This window comes from Lissotriton helveticus, chromosome 7, assembly GCF_964261635.1.
Source record: "Lissotriton helveticus chromosome 7, aLisHel1.1, whole genome shotgun sequence".
NCBI lineage: Eukaryota > Metazoa > Chordata > Amphibia > Caudata > Salamandridae > Lissotriton > Lissotriton helveticus.
The window spans coordinates 473,615,174-473,640,449 of record NC_136068.1 but is presented as its reverse complement, the minus strand read 5'-3'; the positions used below and the strand labels follow the sequence as shown (position 1 = coordinate 473,640,449).

Genomic DNA, 25,276 nt, shown 5'->3' with positions numbered 1-25,276 from the left:
GGTCTGTGCAAGGTGCTCTTTCCTTCTTTACAGATTTGCTATTTTTTAGTAGTTTCCTGAGTGCCAGTCTGTTGAGCACTCAGGATGAATGAAGTCACAACTAGCTGATTGGACCTTGTTCAGGTGGTCTTGGGTTGCGGGTGGGCAGTACTTGTGAAGGCGGTCTGAAAATTGAGTTTCCTAGAACAGGGATTCGATATCATTGGAGTCTATCTTGTCATTGTTGTTGGACCATTGTTGACAAAACAATTCGTAATTTTTCTAGGTTCAGGTATGTATGCCCTTATAGAGCAATAAGTATGGTGATACTCATTGTGACAGGTCTGTGTAGGTGAGGAAGGGAATGGGAATGACCCTACCTTGAAGACTTGTCAGATGCAGCCCTATGAGGCCTATGTCTGCTATTGGTGCTAGAAAAGGGGGCCGTGGAGAGTATGAAGTGTGGGCAGTCCTTCCAAGCTGCAGACACACAGATCCCTCTGCAGAGGTGCAATGTGCCTTCATATTATATGTGGCACTTTAGTGTGTTTTGGCGCTTAAATCAAATGTCACTATTTCAACACCAACCTACATTACTTCAGTGAATATGCTGCACTCTAAACATAATTTAGTAATCCAACTCCAAATTTCATTAAGTCAAGGAAGATGTAGGTTCTGGGACTTGTCGTTTGCATTTAAAATTATAAGCCTAAACCCCCAGCCTAGAACAAGCCTTGCAGTAGTCCACTGGTTGGGGTTGGGTATCATCCTGAAGTTTTAGAAGGGGGAAGGCAGAGGGCCCAGACCACATTGGAGACCATTGCCTTGATTAGGTCAATGTTGATGGGTGGGAGCAAGGGTGGATCTGGGTTGCTGGGTTGGTTATGGCACACATACACATACATATTTTTTCATTAGGAATTTTTTAGAAAACATGAGGCTGGTGGAACAGCTATTTAGCTGTCCCTAGGCCAGTACTTGAAAAGCAGAGCATTAAAAGACTTACCATACACTTCCAAGACAGTCTCAGCATAAGCCATGCCGCTGGCTTCTGTGACGATGCAGCGGTACAGCCCAGCATCTCCCACGGTTACTTTGGAGAGCTTCAGTGTGGCATTGCCATGGTGGATCTGGCTGAGCTGCATGAAGGCCCGTCCACGATACGAAGGGTGCTGGGGTTCTATTGCAACATTGCTGTCCTGGCTGTCGCTGTAGTGGTGAACAACATGGGTCTCATCATCATAGTAGTGGTACCAGAGGATATTCAGCCAGGATGTTTGGACCAGAGACCTGGGCATGAAAGTGCAGCCGAGCAGGACATCGCCCTCAAGCCGGGCACGGTAGATGGGGGCTGAGACAGATACCGAGGGAGTTGCTAAAAAAGAAAAAGAAAGTCGATATGTGAGTTTGAGGAGTAAAGAGTACAGTAAAAGAAGGATTGGCAGGAAAGACAGGAAGGAAGGGAGAGGAAAAACCTTGCCATTTAAAATTGGAGCTTTTCACACCTGCTAGAAGATGGCTACTATGGAAGATAAGGGCCCAAAAGAGCATCTCCACCTAGAAGAAAGAAAAATTAAATAAATCATCACAAACAACCTGTAAAATAGCCACTTTTAGCCATCTATGACTATCAAAAAGTACAACTGTATAAACAAAAACCACATCCCTTGAATCCACTGTGATCAAATACAAATTAATGGCCAACCTTTCTGCAAAGGTATTTAGTAAGATCATATGAAAGTGATTAGGTTCAGTTGAGTTAACAATACTGAAGGGGACATAATACTGCATACAAAGTAAATATCTTCGAACACTTGCCGCTGCCTTAAATGCAATTAGGTGTAGCTACATCAAGTGAGAGAATATAGAGTAAAGCTAACTTTGAACATGTACAACTAAGTTGCCTACCCCTGCAAACAATAGTGTTAATTATGTCCCTTTAAATTGTGTTAATAGCAGGCACATGCAACTACATCAATGCCTAACACTTAGAACTACAGCGATGGCTGACTCATGTAACTGTATCAATGGTGAGTACATGGGACTTCTTCAATGGCAAGCGCATCCACACATATCAACTGGAAGTGGGTGGAACGGCGCCAGAGAGATTAGTGTTTAGTACTGCTTCAATGACAAGTGTGCCCAACTGCCTGAGCAGCAATCGCAGTGCAATGGCCTCAATGGCAAAATGTTACATTATTAAGTGCTACATTATTAAGTGCTATATTATTAAGTGCTTAAAGCGCTCTGCCACCCAGAAGGGTGTTGTGGTGCTTCACAAGGATTATAGTGGTGTCAAGCCTGGAAGTTAGGGAATCTTGAAAAGCCAGGTTTTTTATCTCTTCCTCACAATGATTAAACATTCAGTGGCTCTCAGGTCAGTTGGAATGGAATTTCACCACTTTACTACAAGTTGGAAAAAATAACGTCCTCCAATCCTGCACTGTTTAAACTGCGACACGATGAGCAGAGTCGCACTTGATGATCTAAGGGTGAATTTAGGCTGATAGAAACTGAATTTAGATCTCAAAAAGAGGACCAGATTTTTTGAGGGTGTGAAAAGTCATACACAAAGCCTTGTTTTTAAAATTGGGAGCAAATGCAGATCTCTCAGAAAAGGAACCTATGATGAGCTAGAAGAAAGTCTTAGTACAGTGTGAGTCGCTGCTTTCTGTATGATCTGAAGATGCATAAGGTAACACTAAATATATAGAGATTCCGTGGGGGAAATTATTTAAAACTGAAGGACCTTTATTCAAACAGAGTCAGAAAGAATTTCCTTAAGTTTAAGGATGGAAAAACAGGTATTAGTGAACTGATTTACCAGGGTAGGCAAGAAGAGTTTGTGAAAAACAATTATCCCAAGAATCTTAGATTGAGTATAACGTAACAGGGTGAAGCTCAGAGAGATGTTTATGGCATTTGGCAAAGTGGGCAATCGCCCAGGGCTCCCACCCTCCAAGGGGTCTACTGGAAAAGTAAAAATGCATCCTATTTGACCTCTGTGTATTCTATTTTGCTGCCTAAACCCCATAGCCCTCTCTGCTTACCTCTACCTCTCAAGCCAGTGGCTATGGTCCTGAGCAAGACATTTTTCAACTTTGTTTGTGTTAACCTCTCAAAGTTTAAGACATCATTGTGTATTGGTTGGCATCATTCAGGCTTGAATGAGTAGGAAATGGGTAACCCCCAAATATGTGTTGCCCGGGGCCCTCAAAATCCTTAGGAGGACTCTGGTGGAGCCAAGCTCAGAAGGCCACCAAGCCCCTTCACCAGACACAGGTATGGTCACCAAAGATGTACTTCAGTTTTGTCATAATTGAGCTTAAAGCAATTAAAATGCATCCATCTGGCAATAGCGGGCATACAAAAATTAAAGCAATTCTGGGTAGCACAAACTAATCTGTAAACAAGACCACAATTTAAGTGTCATCCGCTTAAGAAAGTGCCTTAGACCCGAACGTTCTAATTAGCGTTACATAAACGTAAAGATGGAACAACATAGGGCTCAACAAAGAGCCATGAGGAACTCTACACATTTTATTAACCTTTCGTCTAAGCAATCAGGAGGCGTCATGATTGATTAAGGTTGGTAGGAAACGATTTCAACTAATCCAGTGCTGGTTCGCAAATCCCCTTTTCAAACAGGCGGTTCATTAGTATGGGGGTGAGATCATATTGATGGAAAGATATGAGGCCAGATTTCCTTTTAAGCAGGCTGTGACTCCATTTTCTCTATTTCTGTAAAATCATCAAGGCAGACGTTGTCTGTCCTTATCTTTCCAAGAACCACAAAAGTGTCAAGTCATTTAGCTATAGACATAAACAAAACACCTGATACAACATCAGTCTGGAACAAGTGCCTTATTATCTTAATTTCCATGTCAAACAAAGAACAGTAGCCAAAACAGTGTAGTCTCAATTGTCATATTTTAATATTATTTGTATAAAGGAATGTGTCTTAAAGCTAGTATCTTGTGGTTTATGGGTAATATATAACTTTCCAAAGGTAGCAATGCAAATTCCATCTCAGATAAGATACAGTATATAAAGACCGCCACTTGACCACCTGTCAGGAGAGCTCCTTTTCCCCAGATTATCACAAGCAAGATACTGCAAGACCCCGTGCTAGAGATGCTGACGGCCGTATCACACTTTCTACTGAAAGTGGATATCGAGCCTAAGCCCGGCAGGAGTTGATGCTGATGTGGAACGTATGTTTACCTTTCGCAGGGAACACGGCCTCTTTAACTCCTGATAACTACAGCGTTTTGCTATAAATAAGGTATGCAGTGCACTCCTCGTCCCTAAGAAAATTAAGATACATGTTATTCTACTGTTCATACTCTCCTAGCATATTTTATAGAAGTAGGTTTTAGAGGGAATGGCTTCGCCACAGAGCGCAATGCAAGACATCAGTGAGGCTCCACACATCCCTGAAACCTGCCGGCAAATATCCGTTCAAATCATCCGAGTGATAAATCCCGCAAAAGCGCTCACAGGACCAAAGAACACGAGCGAATACAAATTAGTGCTGCCTTGGACAACGAGGATGAATTTGCTGCAAGATACACAGTGAGGCCTAATTACACCAGCAATCCGCGGTCTCGAGTAGTAACGCGAACCACCCCTCTCCTCTGGCAGCGCTCAAACCTGCCTCAGGAGTGACGTACAGGGGAAGAGGCGTCGGTCAGACGACGTCCGGAGAGAAATAAACGCCCGTACTTCCCCCTACGAAGCAAGAATAAGGCACCATCCATACATGAACGGAGAGTGGACATGAAAAACGAGTATCTGCCTGAACCCACCCGAACGTGATAGCGGACATGGGGCATTGGTGGAACCGCTCCGACTGGAGAAGATGGCCGAGCATCTCCTGCGACCTTGTAGACTCTCAGTGGTGGCTGAGTAGCGGTGGGCACAGCTGGACTTAATTTATATTAGAGCTTAAACGGACCACGCACTGGGTGGGCCCTGGTAGTGAGGAGCAGCTGGGAGCTCACTGTAGTGCTGGGTGGAAAGATCCCAAGTACCCAGAGTCAGCCTGACCCTTGTTCCCACAGATGAATACAAACAGTGCTCCCTTCACAAACCCCTCAAGGTGAGAGGCCTATGTGTCTCCCCACGTGTGGGGCCCCCCCAGGTGACTCAGTGCTCTAACAACCTGGCCAAGCGCATGCCCAAGCCATATAGGAGCATAGAGACTGGATAACAGCAGACCACAAAGAGCCCATTCCTAGAATTGGAGCAGTAAGAGCCGGGGGTCAATTTGCCCCTTGCTTAAAGTAACGGGAGACAGTGCCCAGGCGTCTTGGTAGAAAAAAAGAGTAGTTCCACAACAAATTAACACTTGTGACCAGGAAACTGCAGGAACCCTCCGGGAAAACCGAGTCAAGCTGAATAGGGAAAGCACCCTAGACAGGCATGGAGTGCCGCGCAAACAGTGAGTCTCGGCGGAGATAACCCTAAGGCGGCCATGTTAGGCGCAAAAGGGCCAAAATCCACACTTCAAACCAAACTTGATACATTTACAGCCCAAAAGTCGGTGGAATCAAACTCAGCACAGAAGGGAAATGCAGCAAAAATGGTGGAATCCGACAGAAGGGACCTAACGTTAAAGGATGTCATGGACGCCATTGAGGGAGTGCGAACATCGCTTGAGAATAGAATGGACTCAATCACAATTGAGATGATGCTAATGAGAGCAGACCTACAAAAGACAGGTGAAAAAGTTAAGACCATTGAAGCAACTGTGAAGCTGGATTAGCAGGCCAAACAAATGCGACAAGAAATCAAAGAACTCCAAATTGCCAGCAAATTGGCAGAAAGCAAACTTGCCGATTAGGAAGGATACTCGAGACGTAATAACGTTCGAATAATTGATGTACCCAAAAAATCAGAGGGCCCAGCTGAGGACCTATTCGTGGAGGATTTAATTGTCAACCACTTGCGACCAAAAAACCTGTCCAAGTCATTCACGGTGTAGAGACCCCATAGGGTAACAGGGAGTAGACCTAAACATGGAGCACCCCCACGCCTAATCCTGGAAAGGCTTTTAAATTTCAGAGTCAGAGATGTAGTGTTGCAGGGTGCACGGTCAACTCCCCCAATCAAATTAAAAAACAACAAACTGTCCTTCTTCCGGACTTTACTATGGCTAGACAGAGGCGAACCTTCATTGGGGCAAAGAAACAACTCAGAGACAAAGGTATCCGTTACTCTATGATATTCCTGGTGAAGCTCCGTGTCGAAGCACAGGGTAGGGCATGGATCTTTGATACCCCAGATCTGCCCTGGAGTAGCTGAAGGACAGGAGACCAGCGAAAGAACACAACGCCCGATGGGATAAAGAGCAACCCACGACACAGAAACCATTCCTGGGCGGAGGAGTATCAAGACTAGCCATAGAAGAGGGTGCTGGAGAATAACGAAGGCGATCAACAGCATTAACTAGTGCCGCACGAACGCCGAGTGAAACAAGCAAGCAACGCTAAGTGACTTTTAAAACATTATCGATTCTAAAAGTATGAAGGGGTACCGAATACACGAACAGAACTGCCAGCTGTTGGGGGGAAGGGTTCACTCCCCCCAATTCACAGTTAACTTAGAGTTAGGGCGACAGGCACACTGCACAGTTGGGGTCATGGGCAGTTCAGAGCCCAGAGTGCAGGGAAGCAGGGTGGGGGGCAGTTGGGTTATTATAGTTAAGTCTTTTAAGTTAGACGGCAACACACACACACATATAAAGCCGGAAGGGACACACAGCGGGGAACAAAGGGTGGCACTTCACACCAGCAGTGAGTTCGGTCCATAGGTACCTTTAAGAGTGCAGATAACGCAGACATGAAGGTAGACAACACAAAAGTATGTGACCATGGATTCGACAGGGGATAAAAGATTTAGACACCTGTCCTGGAATGTGAATGGACTAGGGGATAAGCTTAAAAAAGGAATAGTCCTGCAATTTATAAAAAGGCATTCTCCAGAGGTGGGCCTGCTCCAAGTAACACACTTAATCGGTAACACTTGTAGGATGCTGGAGAGATGGGGATACAAACTGGTGGCGCGCACTCAGGTTTCACCTCGGGCTCGAGAGGGGTGGGAATCCCTGCAAGACGATCCTTCCCGATGACGATATCTGGAACGATGCGTCTGGAAGATACACAGCTGTGACAGGGAGGTGGAAGGGCGTGTCGCTCACACTGATGTCTATCTATGTGCCCCCAGGACTACAGACATCCACATTTAAGGAACTGGGAACGATCATGCTGAATTTCCCCGAAGGGAGATTGATGGTGGGTGTCGATTTTAACTAAGTGATATCCGGACATATGGACCGGAGTCCGTCACGTGATTTGGGAGCAGTGCAGGTGATCCTCCCAACCTTTATGGACGCTTTCGGCCTGGCAGATGCCTGGCACACATAACATCCACTAGAAATACAGTTCATGTTCCACTCCAGGGCCCACAATAGGCTCTCTCGGACCGATTACATATTCACACCGGCAAACCAGGTCGACCATGTAAAAGAAGTCAGGCACATGGCACAGGGGAAGGGTCAACTAGGAAGACTAGCTCCGATCAATCCCCACTATAAAAGAGAAAATTGCGAGAGAGAAAGAACACTATTTTAATGAGAATGAGGGATTGGTAGGCTCTGCACAGATGCTCTGGGGGGCATTTAAGAATGTGATCCAAGGGCAAGCACTCTCACAAATATCTAGGGGCTAAAACAGAGAGAAATGCCGAATTGGTCTATCTAGAAGCAGAAATCCTGCAGAGGTAACACGTTCTGGAGAAAGTGAAACGGCACACATGCTCAGATTGAAGAGAGAAGAGTATAAACTGTGGTTACAGAAAGAGCAAAAACACTACACAGAGATAAAATGGGGCCGATATATGAGCAAGGGGACAGAGCTGTGAAAAGACTGGCGTTGCTAGATAAGAGGGAGCATGCAAGTCGACTGGTTGTAGAACTGATGAAAGACGCAGGGTGCCGCTCTCTGATACGCAAGAAATAGCTAATGAGTTTGCCATTTATTACAAACAAGTATATGAATCTCATGCTACCCTTCCCAAGGCGGAATCGGTGGGTCTTCTGTTGGAGATGGCATTGCCAACATTAACAGAAGAAGATAACCCCTTATTAGAGAGAAATCTCACAAATGACGAGGCAGCACAAGCCATCAGAGGGTTACAGTCCGGAAAGGCAATTGGTCCAAATGGCTTTCCAATAGAACTTTACAAATTAAAGCCAGATAGAATAGTCCCTTATCTTAAAGACATGTATGAGGAGTGCCGGGAGACATCCCCAAGATCAGCGACTCGCCACGTTGGTTGGTTATACATAAGGACTGAAAGCCCTGTAATAAATGTTCATCATATACACCCATTAAATTACTGAACGCAGAAGCCAAGATACTAGCCAAATTGTTGGCCACACGTCTGGTAGGAATTATTACCACATTATTTTACCCTGACCAATCAGGATTTATGCCCGCCAGAAACATCTCCATGAATCTCTGTCAGCTGCATGGGGTGTTGGGACAAATTGACACCCTAAGTGAGGATACAATGGAGATGTCACTAGACACCACCATGGCATTCTATACAATCGAAATGCCCTATCTCTTTGCTGTATTGCGGAGACTGGGGTTCGGCCCCAACTTCATCAGCTGGATAAAACTACTGTACACCGAGCCACTGGCACAAGTAGTGGTCAACAACAAAAAGTTGAATATCTTCACTCTCAAAATAGGGATGAGGCAGGGGTGCCTCCTGACCCCATAACTTTTCGCATTGACATTGGAACACTTGGTAACGTGGATTCGCAAATATCCCATCGTCAGGGGCTTGCGAGTGATCCGAGGGGTGAGAAGCTCGCATCTCCCTCTATGCTGACGACATATTATTATATCTGGCGTTGCCCCTTGCCTCAATCCAGGGGGTCCTTAATATATTTACCAGTTTTGGTAACTACTCAGGATACACGATGAATTGGGCTAAGTCGCTGGTCATTGTGCTACGGGGGAGATTTTCGCTCCTACCCAGAGGGTGCATGGTGATAGAGGCGACGGATGGCTTTAGATACCTGGGAATATACATCACCAGAGATCCCAAATTATTCTACATAAATAATCTCCTACCGCCACTGCAATGACTCAAAAATTATGTGGAACATTTGAAGACTCTTCCACTATCCCTATTAGGAAGAGCAGCACTGTTTAAAATGATGTCCTTACCTCGCTTCTTATACGTTCTGCGTAATTCCCCTTAACCGGTTCCCTCAAAATACTTGCCGGCAGTGGAGGCACAGCAGCGGGCACTGTTGAGGGCAACAGGGCGACCTAGAATATTGCTCGTGAGGCTAGTAAGGGGATGGTATGACGGTCGAATTGGCCTCCCAGATATTAAGAAATATTATTGGGCAGCTCGGACGGTAGCCATTAACCAGTGTATATATCGACCCCGGGATGACCCTGGGTATCACATGGACAGGTGGCTGTTGCCGGGAGGATCCTATCTCGGGCACTCTATTCTAACCCTGCAAGGTTGCACCTGACTGGGCCCATGGCACATACGGTCAAAATATGGCATACTGTATGGAGGAGTTTGGGTTGGGCCTCGAGCATCACGTTAGCCGCCCCTCTATGGGACTCAGAACGATTAGGCGCTCTGAGGACGACAAAGGGATTTGATAAATGGGACATCATAGATTTGTTACGAGTAGGGGACCTATGGAGGTGAGGCGAGGTAGTAGCCTTTTCACAACTGCAAAAAGAATATAAACTGGCAAAAACTGAACAATTCAGGTTCTTGTAGATACGGCTTGCCCTCCAGGCAAATATCCCCGCAGGAGACACACTCCCCGAGGCATCCCCATTGGAGGACCGACTAGTAGATGAATATATGCCCGAAAAGTAATATCACATCTAGTTAATCATACCCCTGACCCTCTCACTCAACTTCGTAGAAAATGGGAGGAGGATCTGGAAGAATTGACTGACTGACTGACTGAAGTATTTTTAAAGCGCTCGAATGCCGCGGTGTCTTGGCGCTATAGTAACGAAAAACAGGGTAGAGCCAGTTAGGGGAGGAAGAAAAGCCAGGTCTTTGGTGATTTCCTGAAACTCATTTAGATTTTTGTGAACGAAGCATGAGGGGCAGCGTATTCCAAAGCTTAGAGGCTTGGTGGGAAAAGGATTTTCCTCCCCACCGCACTCTCCGTATCCTGGACATATAGACTAGGTCCTGGTTGGCAGATCTTAAAGTGCGTTGTGGCACATAACGGGGTAAGAGTTTAGCGAGATCATCTGGTCCTTTCCCATACAGGGATTTATGTACCAGACATAGGGCCTTAAACTGGACTCTCCGTCTAACTGGGAGCCAGTGTAGTTCACGTATGGCTTTGGATGTAGGGTGGCGCTTTGGCAGATTCAATAGAATCCTTGCTGCCGCGTTCTGAATTGCCTGTAATTTGGTTCGTTGTTTTTCTCCCGTGCCCAAATAAAGTGAATTACAATAGTCCACACGGGACATCACAAGGGCTCCCATCACTGTCTTCTTTAGAGTGGGCGGTATATAGGGTAAGATTTTTCTGAGCAACTTAATGGTATAAAAGCAGGCATAGGTCACCTGATTAATTTGTGCTGTGCAAGAGAGAGTTTTATCTAGCAGGAATCCGAGATTTCTGACCTTCTCAGCTGGGATAGGGCAGGAACCAGCTTCCGGAGGCCACCACAGTTGGCTCCAGACAGATGGTTTCTGGCCGAATTCTATCACTTCGGTCTTTTCTGTATTTCATTTGAGAAAATTCCGGCTCATCCAGTTTTTAACGTCCAGGAGGCAGTTTCTAAAACGCCCTGCAGTTGCTTCTATAGATTCGGAGATGGACACAATAATTGAGTGTCGTCGGCGTACGACACTAACCTCATGCCATGAGATTTGATTAGGGCAGCCAATGGTGTTACGTATAAATTAAACAATGTAGGTGATAAGGCAGAGCCCTGAGGTACACCTCCTGGAAGAGTAAATTCGTCGGATTTAAAACCATCCCAGTGCACTTGTTGTATTCTCTCAGTCAAAAAAGATGTTAAAAGGGCCAGCGCGACATCTGTAATGCCTAATGTTTTCAGTCTATTTAACAGGACCAGGTGATTAACGGTGTCAAACACCGCTGTAAGATCTAATAATATCAGGGTCATTCTACCACCTTTATTTAATTCAATTAGAAGAGGAGGACTGGTTGAAGGCGTTGGCTTCACCTAAGGAGGTTGCTAGTCATTCCAGACTAAAATTAGTGCAATTAAAAATACTGCATAGGATTTACTTATCGGGACCGACACTAGTAAAGATGGGATATGGGGTAGACGCCCTCTGTCAACAACAGTGTGGACAGGAGGGCACATTCTTCCATATTCTCATTCACGAATATTGGGAAAGGTATCGCATTGTATGGAGGAAACCCTAGGACTAAGCTTGGCCCTTGAAGCCAAACGATGTTTATAGAATATTTGGGAACTGTCTGACCTAAACTGTAAGGAGAGAAAATGGGTAACTTTGGGGCACATGATGGCTAAAAGAAACATACCCAGACTTTGGGGGGCACAGGAGGTTCCAACTCTAAATGCAGGGAAAAAAGACATGGACTGGTGTATGTTCCGAGAAAAGACGGTGTATGTCTCCAGAGGGTGCCCCAAAAAATGGATTCAAATCTAGGAGAAATTGAACGTATATAGAGGAGATATCTGTGCTCCGCCGTTTCTTCTCCCCCACCCCTCCCTGGACGGGCCAGAGTAAGCTGCAGACTGTAGTAAACAAGTTATATAACTTATGAGTGATTAACAGAACTAAACTGTTGTAATAGGGAATAATAATGCATTCTCAGTAAATGTTGTTGATCTGTGTACTGTTGATAATCGTCATCAATAAAAAGAAATATAAAAAAAGAAGTTGGTTTTAGGTTTTTCAATGACATTTTAACCATGTTAGTAATGTTAACTATATTCTCGTTGGTGGCAACATGCATTTGTGCTGTTTTAACCATATTCTGTCTGGTTATTTTAGATGTGTTGAGCAACAGGGTTCACCTTTTCAAATAAACACACTTTTTATTCAAAGTATTTTTCTCTTATCGCATCTTCTGTGTGTATTATTGAGAAGAAGAAACAAGGTCTGTTTCTGATTACCACATTGTCCCTTGATCCCTGTTTAGGGACTGTTAGTATCCCAAAAGCATTGACATAACTTCAATTATGCAATGGGTGGAGTTCGGATGGGCTACAACGACCTGTTTTTCACATTAAGCATTGGTGCATTTAACTAAGTTCAATCGTGTCACCAGTGAATGGGAATGCAAACCTTGTAGAGCTGAGCCAAAGACTCTGTTATGCAACAGTACCAAATGCTGCAGAGAAATCAATCAAGATCAGGGCATCAGATCCCCTCTGATCTAAGATGATACAAAAGACATCCTCCAAAGCAAGTCACTTACTCCATACTTAGTAAAAGTCTCGAACCTGACTGAGATGAATCCTGCTGCAAAACATTTTTGGAAAGTAAGACATTGGGTCTTAACCTCCTTCTCCAAGATTTTAACTGCCCAGAACTTTGGTATCTGTGCCTGTGTTTTCAGTTGAGGGCAGCCTCTAGGGGTTTTCCAGTTAAGCAGAACAGCAGCAGAAGAAAGAGTGAGAGTGAGCAAGTCACAAAATGCAGGTTTAATTACTTCTGAGCCAAGTGAGGCAAAGAGGGATCAAGCGGTGACCTAGATTTGAGAGAAGAAGAAATTGCCTCAAGTGTAAAGGAAACAAGTGTGTGTCGAAAGTGGTTGTCTGTTAAGAGAATCCAAAGAAGGCTGTGCGTCAGAGTTAGATTGTGGAATTCTTGCCTTGTCATGGAAAAAATTATACTACAAAGAATGTGAAAAGCTCCAATGAGATGTGACTGCAGATAGAATATGTGTGAGTAATTAGCTCGCTTGTTGAGGAGATGTGAGCCCTTCTCAAGCAACAAAATGCCAGTCTGAACCACAAAAGTCACTAAATTAACTTAATTCATGCATTTCAGGTAAGTATAGCGCCTAGCATCACAAAGTGCCACTCACGATTATCTGGCCGTGTGAGACCCGTTGAAAGTCACAAATTGAGACCAACTGTGATAGAGAGTGTGCGGGATACAGAGACCAGGTTAGTCCAGCTGAAAAAGTTACTTTATAATGTCTGGCACAAAGAGTCCTGTTGCAAGGAGTCCTCTGGAACTTGTGGGGTCCTTGTATGTCAGAAAAAGAGGTCAGTCAGCAGATCCTTGGAGTCACTTCAGCCTGGATGAAGGGTGCAGGTCCAGTCTTCCTTCTCAGCAAGCAGGGCAGGCCTCAAGCAGTAGGGCATCCTTCATCTGTAGGTCTAGGAGTGTACTGAAGATTTAGATAGTGGAGAAGTGTGGCTCAGTGGTTAGAGGCGGCAGACCCGGAATCTGAGATCGACCGTGGACCAGGGTTCGATTCCCCGCCTCGGCGGGTCTCGGGCTCAAAATTCCACAGACTCGACAATCTCGCTCCGGTGCCTACTCGAATCACGGGGTCACACTCTGCAACTCTGGGCAATAGCTTGCTTAATCTCCACTACGGCCCCTCGCGGCGGGATGCCTGGCTTTCACCTTGTGGACACCCTGCCGGGGTTTCTCACAGGGGAATACCAGGACGGGTTCCCTAAGCAAGCGCGGAGATGCCCCAGGGTAAGTCCTGCGCTATATAAGTTTCATACATTTACATTTACATATGAGGGTCCAATATTTATACCTGATGACCACTTTGAAGTTGGATAAGCTTCTGAAGTTCTCCCCTACAGAAGTGCCTGCTATTTTCTGCCTCCCTACCCTGTTCCCAGTGATGTTGACTGGGACGAACACACAAAGGCCAACTGCCAATGACACCTAGTCATGTGACCCATGAAACAGGCTGCAGGCATCAAATGGCTAGGGCAAAAAAAAGCCAACTGTCTAAAAGTTTCAATTTCAGAATTGTGACATAAAATACGACTTTACCATGAAAGAGCGTTTTAAATTATAATTCTGTAAACACCAAACATGACTTTCCTACTTGCTTCCAATCAAAAATGACCACTTATTAAATGTAATAATGTAACTCACTATTATTCAAAGGGAGAGGTAGGCCTTGCAATAGTAAAAAAACTATTTGAGAGTTTTTCACGACCAGGACATGCAAAACTCAAAAGTACATATCCAATTTTTAGAACGCAATGCACCCTACCCTGTGGGCTTCTTAGGGCCTACCCAAGGGGTGACATATGAATTAAAAAGGGAGGTTTAGGTCTGGCAAAAGGCTTATTTTGCAGGGTCAAAAAAGCAGTTTACAACTTTACACACAGGCTGCCATGGCAGGCTTGGGACATGTTTAAAAAGGCTATTTAAGTGGGTGGCACAATAAGTGCTGCAGGCTCACTAGTAGTATTTAACTTACAGGCCCTGGGTACACTTTACTAGAGACTTACGAGTAAATTAAATGTTCCCATTGAGTGTGAGCCAATTTAGCCATGTTTAAAGTCAGGAGCACAAGCACTTGAGCACTGGTTAGCAGTAGTAAAGTGTGCAGAGTCCTCAAGGCCAACAGAAATGGGCTATGAAAATAGGAGGGTTTAGGCAAAATGTTTGTGGAAGACCCTACAGAGAAAAGTCCAACAACATGTGTTTAACGACCGGAAAAAAAAAAAACTTCAAATAATTTTTAGCATGTTCAATTTTAGAGGCACCATTTGAAGTACAGGATTGCGAACCCAATTTGTGATAATCATTTAGTGTTTTCTTATAGATTACATTTTCTTCCAGGTGATAGTTCTTTCTCTGCACTTTTTAGATTAATTGCCATACATTGGTTAGAAAATCAGGGAGCGGAAGGAGATTTTGAGCAATCCCGCCACTCCAAGTCTAGACATGCGATATTCCCTAAAGTTTAAACAACCTTGCAGGATTGCAGTAGGAGTGGCTGGACCAGAGCATTTATTCAACCATGTTTCTGTTAAAATAAGGAACTCCGAGTGGTGAGCCATAATAAAATGAAATATATTCAATTGATGTTTTATTGACATCCCATGTTAATATAAAAGCAATGAACCGTGCATATTCAACAGTTGATTGAAAGTATATGCAATTGTGCTAATGGCAGGCACATCCAACTGCAATCAGGGACGTGCCTTCGCTTATGACACCCCCAAAATATCTGCATTCTTGGCTTGATAGTTGATTCTGAGGACCCTGAGTCAGCTCTGCCATGTCTGTTAGTTTCTTCTTGTGGAGCAGCTTAATTTTGGCTCCACCCTTACACATCACATGTTTACGTTGATTTGTACAGATTGGCACAGTCTATACTCTGTGTGGTCTACCATTTCAATAAACAATGGAGTTTCAAATGTATTTCTGAAATGTTCCAGAATAGAAAAATAATAGAATCAATTAATGTGTGCATACTAATGTTGAAGATTTTTCATAAAAGATGTCGTTCTCGTTCATAGCTATACAAATGTTTTATGATTTAACTCACAGTTATATGTAACCATGATTTTATTTCACGTAATTTTCATTATATGTACCAATTGTAAATGTGCGTGCATCAGTATTCAAATGTCAAGTGCACTTTACCTGCGTGCTAACTTACCATAATTAGAGGCCTTCCGTTTCAATGTTTAAAATTTCATATGAGATTTGTTTTGCTTACATGTTCTCTCCTTTGCCGGTGCAGATACAAGGCTTCATTAGTTAGTGTAGAGGCATTGTTTACTTGTAGCGATAGTAAGGTACGGGAGATAACTGTTGGCAAGAAAAAGACAAGCTAACAAAGTTGAAGACGAGTTCCAATGACACTGATAGGATACTCAAGGCCGATCGAATCAATCTAATTGAAGGTGTGGTAGAAGAGCTGAATGTTGTCAGTTTTTACCAAGGAAGATGGAAATGTACTGGATATGATGACGCTAGATATCTTGAAAACTTTGTGTATTAATAGGTGTTGTATTGTTAGCTAGAGACAAGAGACCCTTAGCATTTCACGAGGTGCAGACCTCTATTGCTACTCCTCTCACTGTGTGACTTCATGATATACAAGCACTTTATTCAAGACACCTGTTCCTTGCTTCCCTAGATTAATCAAGATTTCCCTATTTTAGGACAGAATAGGATACATTGGATTTCTTTAGAGCTACTAATGATGAGGCAGGAGGATCGAACTTTGCAGTTTAATTCTCAGATCCTTTTCCTTGTCTTTTATATTGCAGCCACTCAGTTTTTGGTGTGCTTCTTATTGTTCAGACTGAATTGAATTAGGATATTCTGATTTATTCTAGTGATATTATACTTTTATAAAATATGCTTCTAAAACTCATCTATATCAGTCTGTTTCTGAGTTTGTAATAAAACCCTTTAAAGTCATCTAGTAGTCCTAGATATATTGCATGTCTATATTTGTTCATGTCTTAGGGTAATTGAAAGTAATGCTAACTCCCTCTTACCTCTCATGCAACTAATAAAAGGTCCACCGACCAAAGAGGAGAAAAATCTACGGTAACAGAGTTTTCTCAGATGGTAGCAAAGTGAGGATGGTTAGTTCTTGAAGTAAAGAGAGGTAGAAAAGATACCCTAGACTAGGTAAGACCCAAATCATGCTCCTTAGAGTTAATGTTCCAATTTGAAGGATCGGGGAAGATTCAGTGGTTCAGAAATAGAGTTGTAGCAGTGGAGGAGTAAGTATTATTAAGGTTGCGTGTCAAAGTGGCTTACACTTAGCTTCGGGTCATATGAGAGTGATATGATGTCTAGCAGAGTTGTTTGAATGTTGTATGAGTGTGGTGTTAAGTTGAAGTTGTTATTGGGTCCAACGTGATGTAAGATCCCAGGATGATATTAAAAAGTGTAGAAGACAGTGTACTGTAATTGTCTGCTAGAGTTTTGTGGGGTTTGCCGTGAGACGTCGTCAATGGCCCGATTGAGATAGGGACTTATCTTTCTGTGTGACAGTGAGGTATGATCAGTGCTGCGAATCTTTTGCTCAGAGGGAAGTTATGCTGATCAGGGTGATTCCCCGCAGTTCGAGGTTTCATTTGAATGTATGTTAGAATAGAAACACTTCATGAATGATTGCAATCTGTTGATTTCTTTAGGAAAGCAGACCAATGTTGTTGATCGTCATTTGTATTACATGTGTTTGTGTGTGTTGAGGAATAGAGAGAGTTTATGGAAATTGTAAAGGAGGTTGAACTGCTGCGAGGAGCGAGTTTGGTATCACAGTGTACAGTGTTGAAAAATCGGTGGGCTGGTACGAGATTTGTGAAGAAAAACATTATTTCCGGGTTGAAAATATTCTGATTCTATTGCTAACAAATTACGGGGAAAATGAAAGTTTTAAAATGTTACATGATTTGGGGAGGGAATATGGGAAAATACACATCAGAGAGAAAGAAGAGGCACCACCTGAAGATAGGGCAGGTCATTTTATGCGATAAGTGTAGGGCTTCACACATGTATTCTGCTTAGTCAAGGGCACAAGATCACAGGAAAGAATGCGCACTGGCGTTTACACGCTTTGGTACGTTTAATGTGAGAATCATTGAAAATTTTTGAAGAATTTTATATGAGATAAAACCGCTACCTAATCCTACACAGTGTGAAGTGCTAAATGCATGGGAACATGGCAAATGGCAGAGAAAATTAGAGCTATCAGGGTAGAGCTAGAAAGCCAATGCAAACATACGTTGATGCTGGATGTATGTCATTACCACGCATGCTTTTACAACGCATGCCTTTACCACGCAACTTTCACAAAGCAAGTCGTTACAACGACTTGCGTTGGGGGGTGCTGGATAGTGAATAGTTTAATTTACTATTCCAACTCCAGTCCCCGTGGATAGTAGGGAAGGTGTTGGATAGTAAATTAACTATTCCCTATCCTAGAGTCCCCCCAGCGCAAGTCGTTGTAACGACTTGCGTTGTAAAAGTTGCGTGGTAAAGGTACTGCGTTGTAAAAGTTGCGTTGTAAACGCTGTTCCCGGTTGATGCTAGATGTGATGCAAAACAGAAAAAGTGGAGAATGGACATGATAGGGGAACAAAGCTGTACCCTGCATTGACCGGCTAAGAAAGTGAGAAAGGGGTAAAGAAGGAAAAGAGAGACAAGTCGAAAGGATCACGAGAGAGGATAGTGATATTGACACGAGCGATAATCTTTTGGATGTGTTATTGTCAGATCGCTCACCTCTGTACAATGAGCCTCACATGATGAGTGGGGGAGCACTAATGTGAGTTGTCAGATGGGAGTAGTTCCCCCCACTCCCAGTAAATGTGAATTCCAGTGCAACAGGGGCTATTCCTGTGAATGTGAATCAAAATATGACTCGGAGGAGTACAGGGATGTGTGCGCCTAGCACCTCCACAGCTCTCAGTACTTCAGACACCCTTATTGTTTCGGTTACTATCAGTCCAGTGGTTTCTGTGTACAATCCTAATTTAGCAGGAAATGTGAGACATAATACTGCTCTTCCAGCTAAACTGCAATTTTCATGGAATACACCTATGAGTTCCAGATCAGGAGGATCTGTTCCCTTAGTTCCAATGAATGTGAGTTCTCATTGTGGTCTAAGAGCAAACTCATCAATGAATCAAACTGGATTTGGACATTTAAGGACATTGCAGGGATTGCCTGACATTGACACAATTACATGGGTGCCACCTCCAAATGCAAATAATAGTACACTTAAGGAGGGACGAATAACCACACCTCCTGGGGAGCAGTCTAATTTGAGCATATAAGAATTGGATGAGTCGTTGAAAACTTTTAATGAAGCGTCAAATGGAAGTGTAAGTACAGAGCTGAGTCATGGAACAACTAGGTCAACTCTGAAGGTAAATTTGGTGTATGTTGTCAAATTGAAACTGGAGCTGAATGAAATGAGAAGTGGGAGTCTTGAATTAGCCCGAATAGATGTTTTACAGCTAAATGAACTATTGCTTATGCGCAAGTAAGTTACTAGACAAGAAAAGCAAGCTCATGATGAGCTAATCAACCTAGTCAAAGAGTAAAAGCAGATTTGGAACAGACAAAGGCTTTACAAAAGAGCCACTGACACTCATTCTCTGATCAGGATATAGAGAACATGAAAGTACCAGGGTTGAAAATGTAAATTCAAGAGTTGATACAGAGTATTTGGATTTGGAATACTTTAGATAAATGGGAGGACAAGTGGTCAAGGAGGGAGCACCCCAAGAGGTCTATGGGAGAACAGCTGCCTTTAGGAAGAAAGGGAGCAAGTGCACACTTCCCCTTACCGGAAGAACCTAGCGGAGGTTATGTTCATCTGCCTTGGAGAAGACGTGATCTTGCGTCATTCACAAATGATTTTCCACGATTGAGAGAGAAGCATGTGGAGTGGTTCAAACAAGTTGATCGTGTTGTAAACATTTCAAAGGTACTGTGGACTGATCTGAATGCCTCAAGTGACATTGTTGTTCCAAGTGATTTGTGGGCTGCATGCAAAATAGCCACAGAATGGCCTGAAAGGGAGCCGGAAAGACATGCAGTGATATTTGGCCCATCAGCTATTGTAATGAAAAAGTATGACCAAGTGGTGACTTGGTTAAAAGCTAAGGTGCCACCACAGGTTATTTACTGGGTTATGATTGCCAGGACGATCCAAGAACTTAAGGAAATGGTTCATACATTCTATGAGAGAATGTTGCAGGGTTTTAAGCAGTATTGCGGAATGGAGATGTTGAAACCTAAGAATATGGAACAGTTTGAGTCCAGGTTTGCGACAGGATGGAGATGTGAAATCAGTACAATGATTCAACAGCATTTAATATATTGGCAGAATAAGTCAATTGATCAGAATTTATGTTATGCCAAGTACAGTCATGGTGAGATTGAGATGAAACTGAAGAGGCTCAAGGAAAAGTTGATGATGTGTGAATGAAGGCTGCTCATAGGAGTAACTAGAATCAGTCCTTTATGGGAAATGTAGCCCCTATGCAGGGTGTTTCTCAGCAGGGAGCTTCTATGATGCAAGGTGGTGGGGGTTTTCAGTCACAAGGTAGAGGTTGAGGTATTCCTATTGACCGGAGTACCGGGATTGATGTAGCCAACTTGAAAAAGTCTAATCCATGCCACTACTATAACAGATTGGGGCACTGGAACCGAGATGTTGTCTTAATCCAGCTAATCAATGACAAAATGTAGGGTTTGCTCAGCTTCAGAATAGTAACCCTATGCAATCACAAAATGGACTGAGGCCCCAGAATTTCAATGTGTTCCAAGGTTCAATGATGCAAGTCCCATAAACCCCAATGCCACAGAAAACTGCCAATAACCCTAGATTTCATTCAAATCAGATTCAGTACAAAAATCTGAATTCTTTCCAGAACCAAAACATAGCTCAGCAGTTTCCTGTATTTGAGACGGCAGAAGGATATGGTTCAGATCAGTCCTCCTAACAATGCCTGAGAGGGTAGGAAGATTGTGCACTTGGTGCAATCTTTGAGGTAGACTATAGTGGCAAATTTGTAGATGCTGAAGTAGATAGCCACCCTGTGACATTCTTGATTGACACTGGTGCTACCCGCTCTACTATGAGAACAGTGGAGCTTCCAAACCTACCTCTCTCTGGAAGAAGAATCCAAGCTGAAGGAGTGGCAAATAAGCAGATGTCAAGTCCATTGACAGAAGAGGTCCTTTGCTAAAAATCATCATTTGTGGTGTACGATTCAAGGACCTGTGTGTCTTTTGGGACGCGACCTATTGTGCAAGTTAAAATGCATAATCTAATGCACACCAAGAGGCACAGAACTACAGATAAAGGGTGAGGACATTGCTTTCTAGAGTGTAAATCTGAATTTAGCTGTTACAATGTTCCCAATGTTGACAGGTGATGAGTTGCCCTTAAATCTCAGAGATGTGGTGAGAATGGGAGTTTAGGATTTTTGAGGGAGTGAAAATGGACTCATTAAAGGATTGAGCCTGTCCCCATACAAGTAAAGCCTACTGTTGAGTGCCCAAAAGCACTGCAGTACAATTAAACCCCTGAAACGATTGCTGGTACTACGCCAGTGATTGAGAAGATGATCCAACAAGGGAACTTTAAAAGATCATGGGGATTTCCTGTAACTCGCCCATTATGGGCCTGCAGAAGCCAAGCGGTAAGTACCACATTGTACAGGACCTGAGAAAGATCAATGGTGCCTCAATTCAGGAAGGGTCTTAAGACCTGGCTCTAACTAACTGCAGAAACCCTCTCCCTCCCCCCTCCCCCCCCCCGGGCCTTGAGACTCTTACGGGTGATTAGCCGCGCTCTACGAGAACCCGATTGATTGTGGTTCCTTGTTGTCTGTGGTACCAAATACATCTGTGATATTATACCAAATTCCATGTGAAGCTGAATGGTTTCATTGTCACTGATCTTTGTCAGGCATTCTTCTCCATGCCGTTGCACAAGGACAGCCATTTTCTCTTTGCTTTCCTGTTTGCCAGTTGTGCTTTGATATGGTGCTGAGTTCCTTACAAGTATACAGGGAGTCCTTCCATCTTCAACCAGATCTTGTAAAAGAATCTGGAGTCTATGATCATGCACTGCAATTCAGTGTTGTTCATGTATATTGATGACCTACTGATTGGATCAAACAGTCGAGAAGCTTGATGTGTTGCTGAACCATGTGGCCGAGAATGAACATAAAATGTCCCAGAATAAGTTGCAGTACTGTTTGACAGAGGTCCTATATCTAGGACATCACATTAAGAGAGGTGCATGGAAGGTATTGCAGGAGAGAATCTCTGCATTCATGCTGATGAATCCTCCAATGACTCAGAAGGAAACCAGGATGTTTTTGCTAATGATGGGCTACTGTTGTCAGTGGTTTCCCAACTTTTCCCTACAACTAAGCGTTTACAGAGGCTGACAAACAAGGTTGTGTGAGATCCAGTGCCCTGGGACAATAAATGTTTAGTTGCATTCCTGAAAAGAGAAAGCCTCTGCCAAGCACAATCTCTAGGAAAGCTGGACTATAACAAAGCGTTTTAGTTTTTCTGCAGTGGAAGGGAGGGCTGCGCTCTCTTAGTGTTAACACAAAGTCAAAGAGGTGCATGAAGGCCTGTTGCCTATATTTCAGCTACATTAGATGCCATAGCCGCAGCGTTGCCTGGATGTCTGAAATCCATGGTAGCCACAGGTGTCATCATCGAGAGGTGTGAGAGCAGTGTGATGGATCATCCCTTGAGTGTTTATGTTCCCCATTCTGTTGATATGCTGTTGACTAGAACTCATACACAGCACCTTATGTATAGCCGCCTCACTAAGTACAAGCAAGTTATGCTTGCAGTGGAAAATGGCATTTGAAAGCATTGAACTGCTGTGAACCCTGCCCCTTGCTGCCTCTTCCTGATTTTGATGTTGATTCTGATGAAGTAGAACATGACTTTCTCAATGTTACTGAATGGTTCACCAAGTCAAGACTAGATATACAAGATTAACCACAACCTGAATCTGATTGTGCACTGTTTGTGGATGGCTCATGTTTGAGGGCCCAAGCGGGAACTCTGAGGGGTGCTGATGCAGTCTGTACTGTTGCAGGAGAAGTGGAAGCTGCCTGGTTACATGGAGGATTCTCTGCTCATGTAGCCACATTGATTGCCATTACCAAAGCATGCTGTGTTTCATAGCAGCTGAAGGTTATGATTTTCACTGATAGTCAGTACAGCTTTGGTGTCCTGCATGACTGTGGACAATTATGGTCTCAAAGGGGGTTCATGACCTCATCAGATTCCCCCATTCACAATGGAGAAATTGTACAGAAGCTGTTGGAGGCTTTTCAGTTGCCTGCGCAAGTTGCGGTAGTGAAATGATCTGCATATTGCAAGGGAGATGATTATGGGACCGTTGGCAACAGATATGGCAATAAAGTCGTAAAATACTGTACTCATAATGCTTGTACTTTTAATGAGATGTGTACCAATGAGGGAGCATTCAAGACCGATTACAATCTTTTGGTAACAATTGCTAATACTTTGAAAGAAGTTAAGAGAATGCAAGAAGTGACAGAGACAGAACAGCAGAGTTAGGTAAAGGCAGGTTTTTTGTAAAGAGAGATAACGACATTTGGGTTTCATGAGATGGCATAACTGTGTTGCTTAACAGTTTGTTTCCACCTACGGCTAGGCATTATCATGGACCAATGCATGTGGGCAGAGATGCCATGGTGCAGTTTTTTCAACAGATGTGGTACAATCCCAAGTTCAGATTGATGGTAGAAGCTTGGTGTCACAGGTGTGTCGTTTGTCAACAGATTAATGTAGGGAAAAGGACTGCAGTCACACTGAGTCACATAGAGAGGTCAGGAAGTCCCTTTAACAGGATGCAGCTAGACTTTATTGAGATGACATGTTTTATGGGCTGAGATACACCCTGGTGGTGATATGCATTTTTTCACATTGGGTTGAAGCGTACCTGATTAGGAGAAGTGGCAGTATCACTGTAGCTTAGCTGTTGTTGAGAACACTTATCCCCAGGTTTGGATTTCTGACTTCTCTGGAGTCAGAACAAGGAACTCATTTTAAAAATGAGGTCCTGAGAACATTGTGTGCAGCATTACAAGTGGAGCTGAGACTACATTGCAGTTACCAACCTGAGGTTTCTGGCATTGTGGAGTAAGTCAATGGAACGCTGAAATCCAGATTGGCTAAAGTGTGTGCTTCAACCTCTCCAAAATATATCATGTAGAGAACTTTGTTCATCCTGTATGGGAACAGAAAAATAGACCCAAAAGAAGAACTAGCGCTGTAGAAATCATGGTAGATTTTTTGGTGCAAGTATCCCAATAATAAAGTTGATACTGAATGATATTGTAGTTGATAAGATGTCCACTAGTACTGCTGGAGCTTTGTTGCTTGAAGCTACTGAAATGATTGCTATCAGTTCAGTGGTTTAGCAGAATAGACTTGTGTTAGGCTTTCTTCTTGCACAAGAGTGCCGAGACTGCAGAATGTTGAAAGTTCAGCAGTGTTGTACTTACATTCCTGATAACAGCAAGGATTTACAGAAGTATATCAAGAATATTGCTCACTTACAGAGACATTTGAGTGGTTTGACAGCGACAGGTGCATGGGAAGCAATTGGAAATGGACAGTATGAAACTGGTTTGAATAGTTGGGGAATTGAATGGTGGGTTCTATCTAGAAATCTCTTGTGATTATTGCTCTTTGCTCAATAGTTGTAGTGGTGCCTTTAAGGCGTATAAAAGCTTAAAAGTAAAAAAAAGGAGTGAAAAGAAAGATCTAACGTGGAACTAGACAAGAAACAGAGAAAATATGATGATGATATGAAACATCTAGACGTCTCAGACGAAAGGCAATTAAAATCGTGAGGTTTTCATCGGTTATCTGCTAAAATCTAGAGATTAAATGTGATGGTTTGATTCGCTATCAGAGGGGGTATTCGAGTATCTTTATTTGGCTCCACCCTTAGACGTGACTTGTTTACGTGGATTTGTGCAGACTGGCACAGTCCATACTCTGTGTGGATTAACATTTTAATAACCAATGAGGTTTCAAATGTATTTCTGAAATGTTCCATAATAGAATCATTTAATGTGTGCATATTAATGTTTAGGATTTCTCATAAAACATGTAGTTCTGGTTCATAGTTATACAAACGTTTTAGGATGTAAGACAGTTATATGTAACCATGATTTTATTTCACCTGGAACCCTTTTTAGGTAGCTGCATGTTTAATAAGATTAAATAACTAAAAATAAATGATTTTATTTCACATATTATTCACATGTACTAATTGTGAATGTGCGTATACCTATATTCAAATGTCAAGTGCACTTTACCTGCTGTGCTAACTTAGCATAATTAGAGGCCTTATGTTTGAATCTCAGTGTTTAAACTTTCACGTGAGAATTATTTTGCTTGCATTTTCTCTCCTCTGCAGGTGCAAATATAAGGCTTTATTAGTTAGAGAAAATGCATTGTTTACTTGTAGAAATAGTAAGGCATGGGAGGAAACTATTGGCAAGAAGAAGAGGATCTAGCGAAGTAGGAGATGAGTTCTCATGGCAGAGAAAGGATGATTAAAGTCAATCATATGTATCCAAATGAAGGTGTGGGAGAAGATCTGAATGTTGCCAATTTCTACCAAGGAAGATGAAAATACACTGGAGATGATGATGCTGGTTACCTTGAATACTTTGGGGGAGATTTACCTAATCTCCACACAATGCAGCACAGCCTCCCGCAAGGCTGCGCTGCG

General features: G+C 43.1%; 1 protein-coding gene across 2 annotated transcripts in view; it reads right to left on the bottom strand.

The window, feature by feature from the left end:
- The window catches only part of LOC144768631 (uncharacterized), a 1,076,067-nt gene that overhangs the window by 211,245 nt on the left and 839,546 nt on the right, over nucleotides 1-25,276 (bottom strand). For both annotated transcript variants that reach the window (XM_078652440.1, XM_078652441.1), the window contains 2 exons: nucleotides 1,485-1,536; nucleotides 986-1,354 (listed from right to left, as the gene is read on the bottom strand). In XM_078652440.1, coding sequence (XP_078508566.1) covers nucleotides 986-1,354; nucleotides 1,485-1,536 — 421 coding nt within the window. The remainder of the gene's footprint in view (nucleotides 1-985; nucleotides 1,355-1,484; nucleotides 1,537-25,276) is intronic.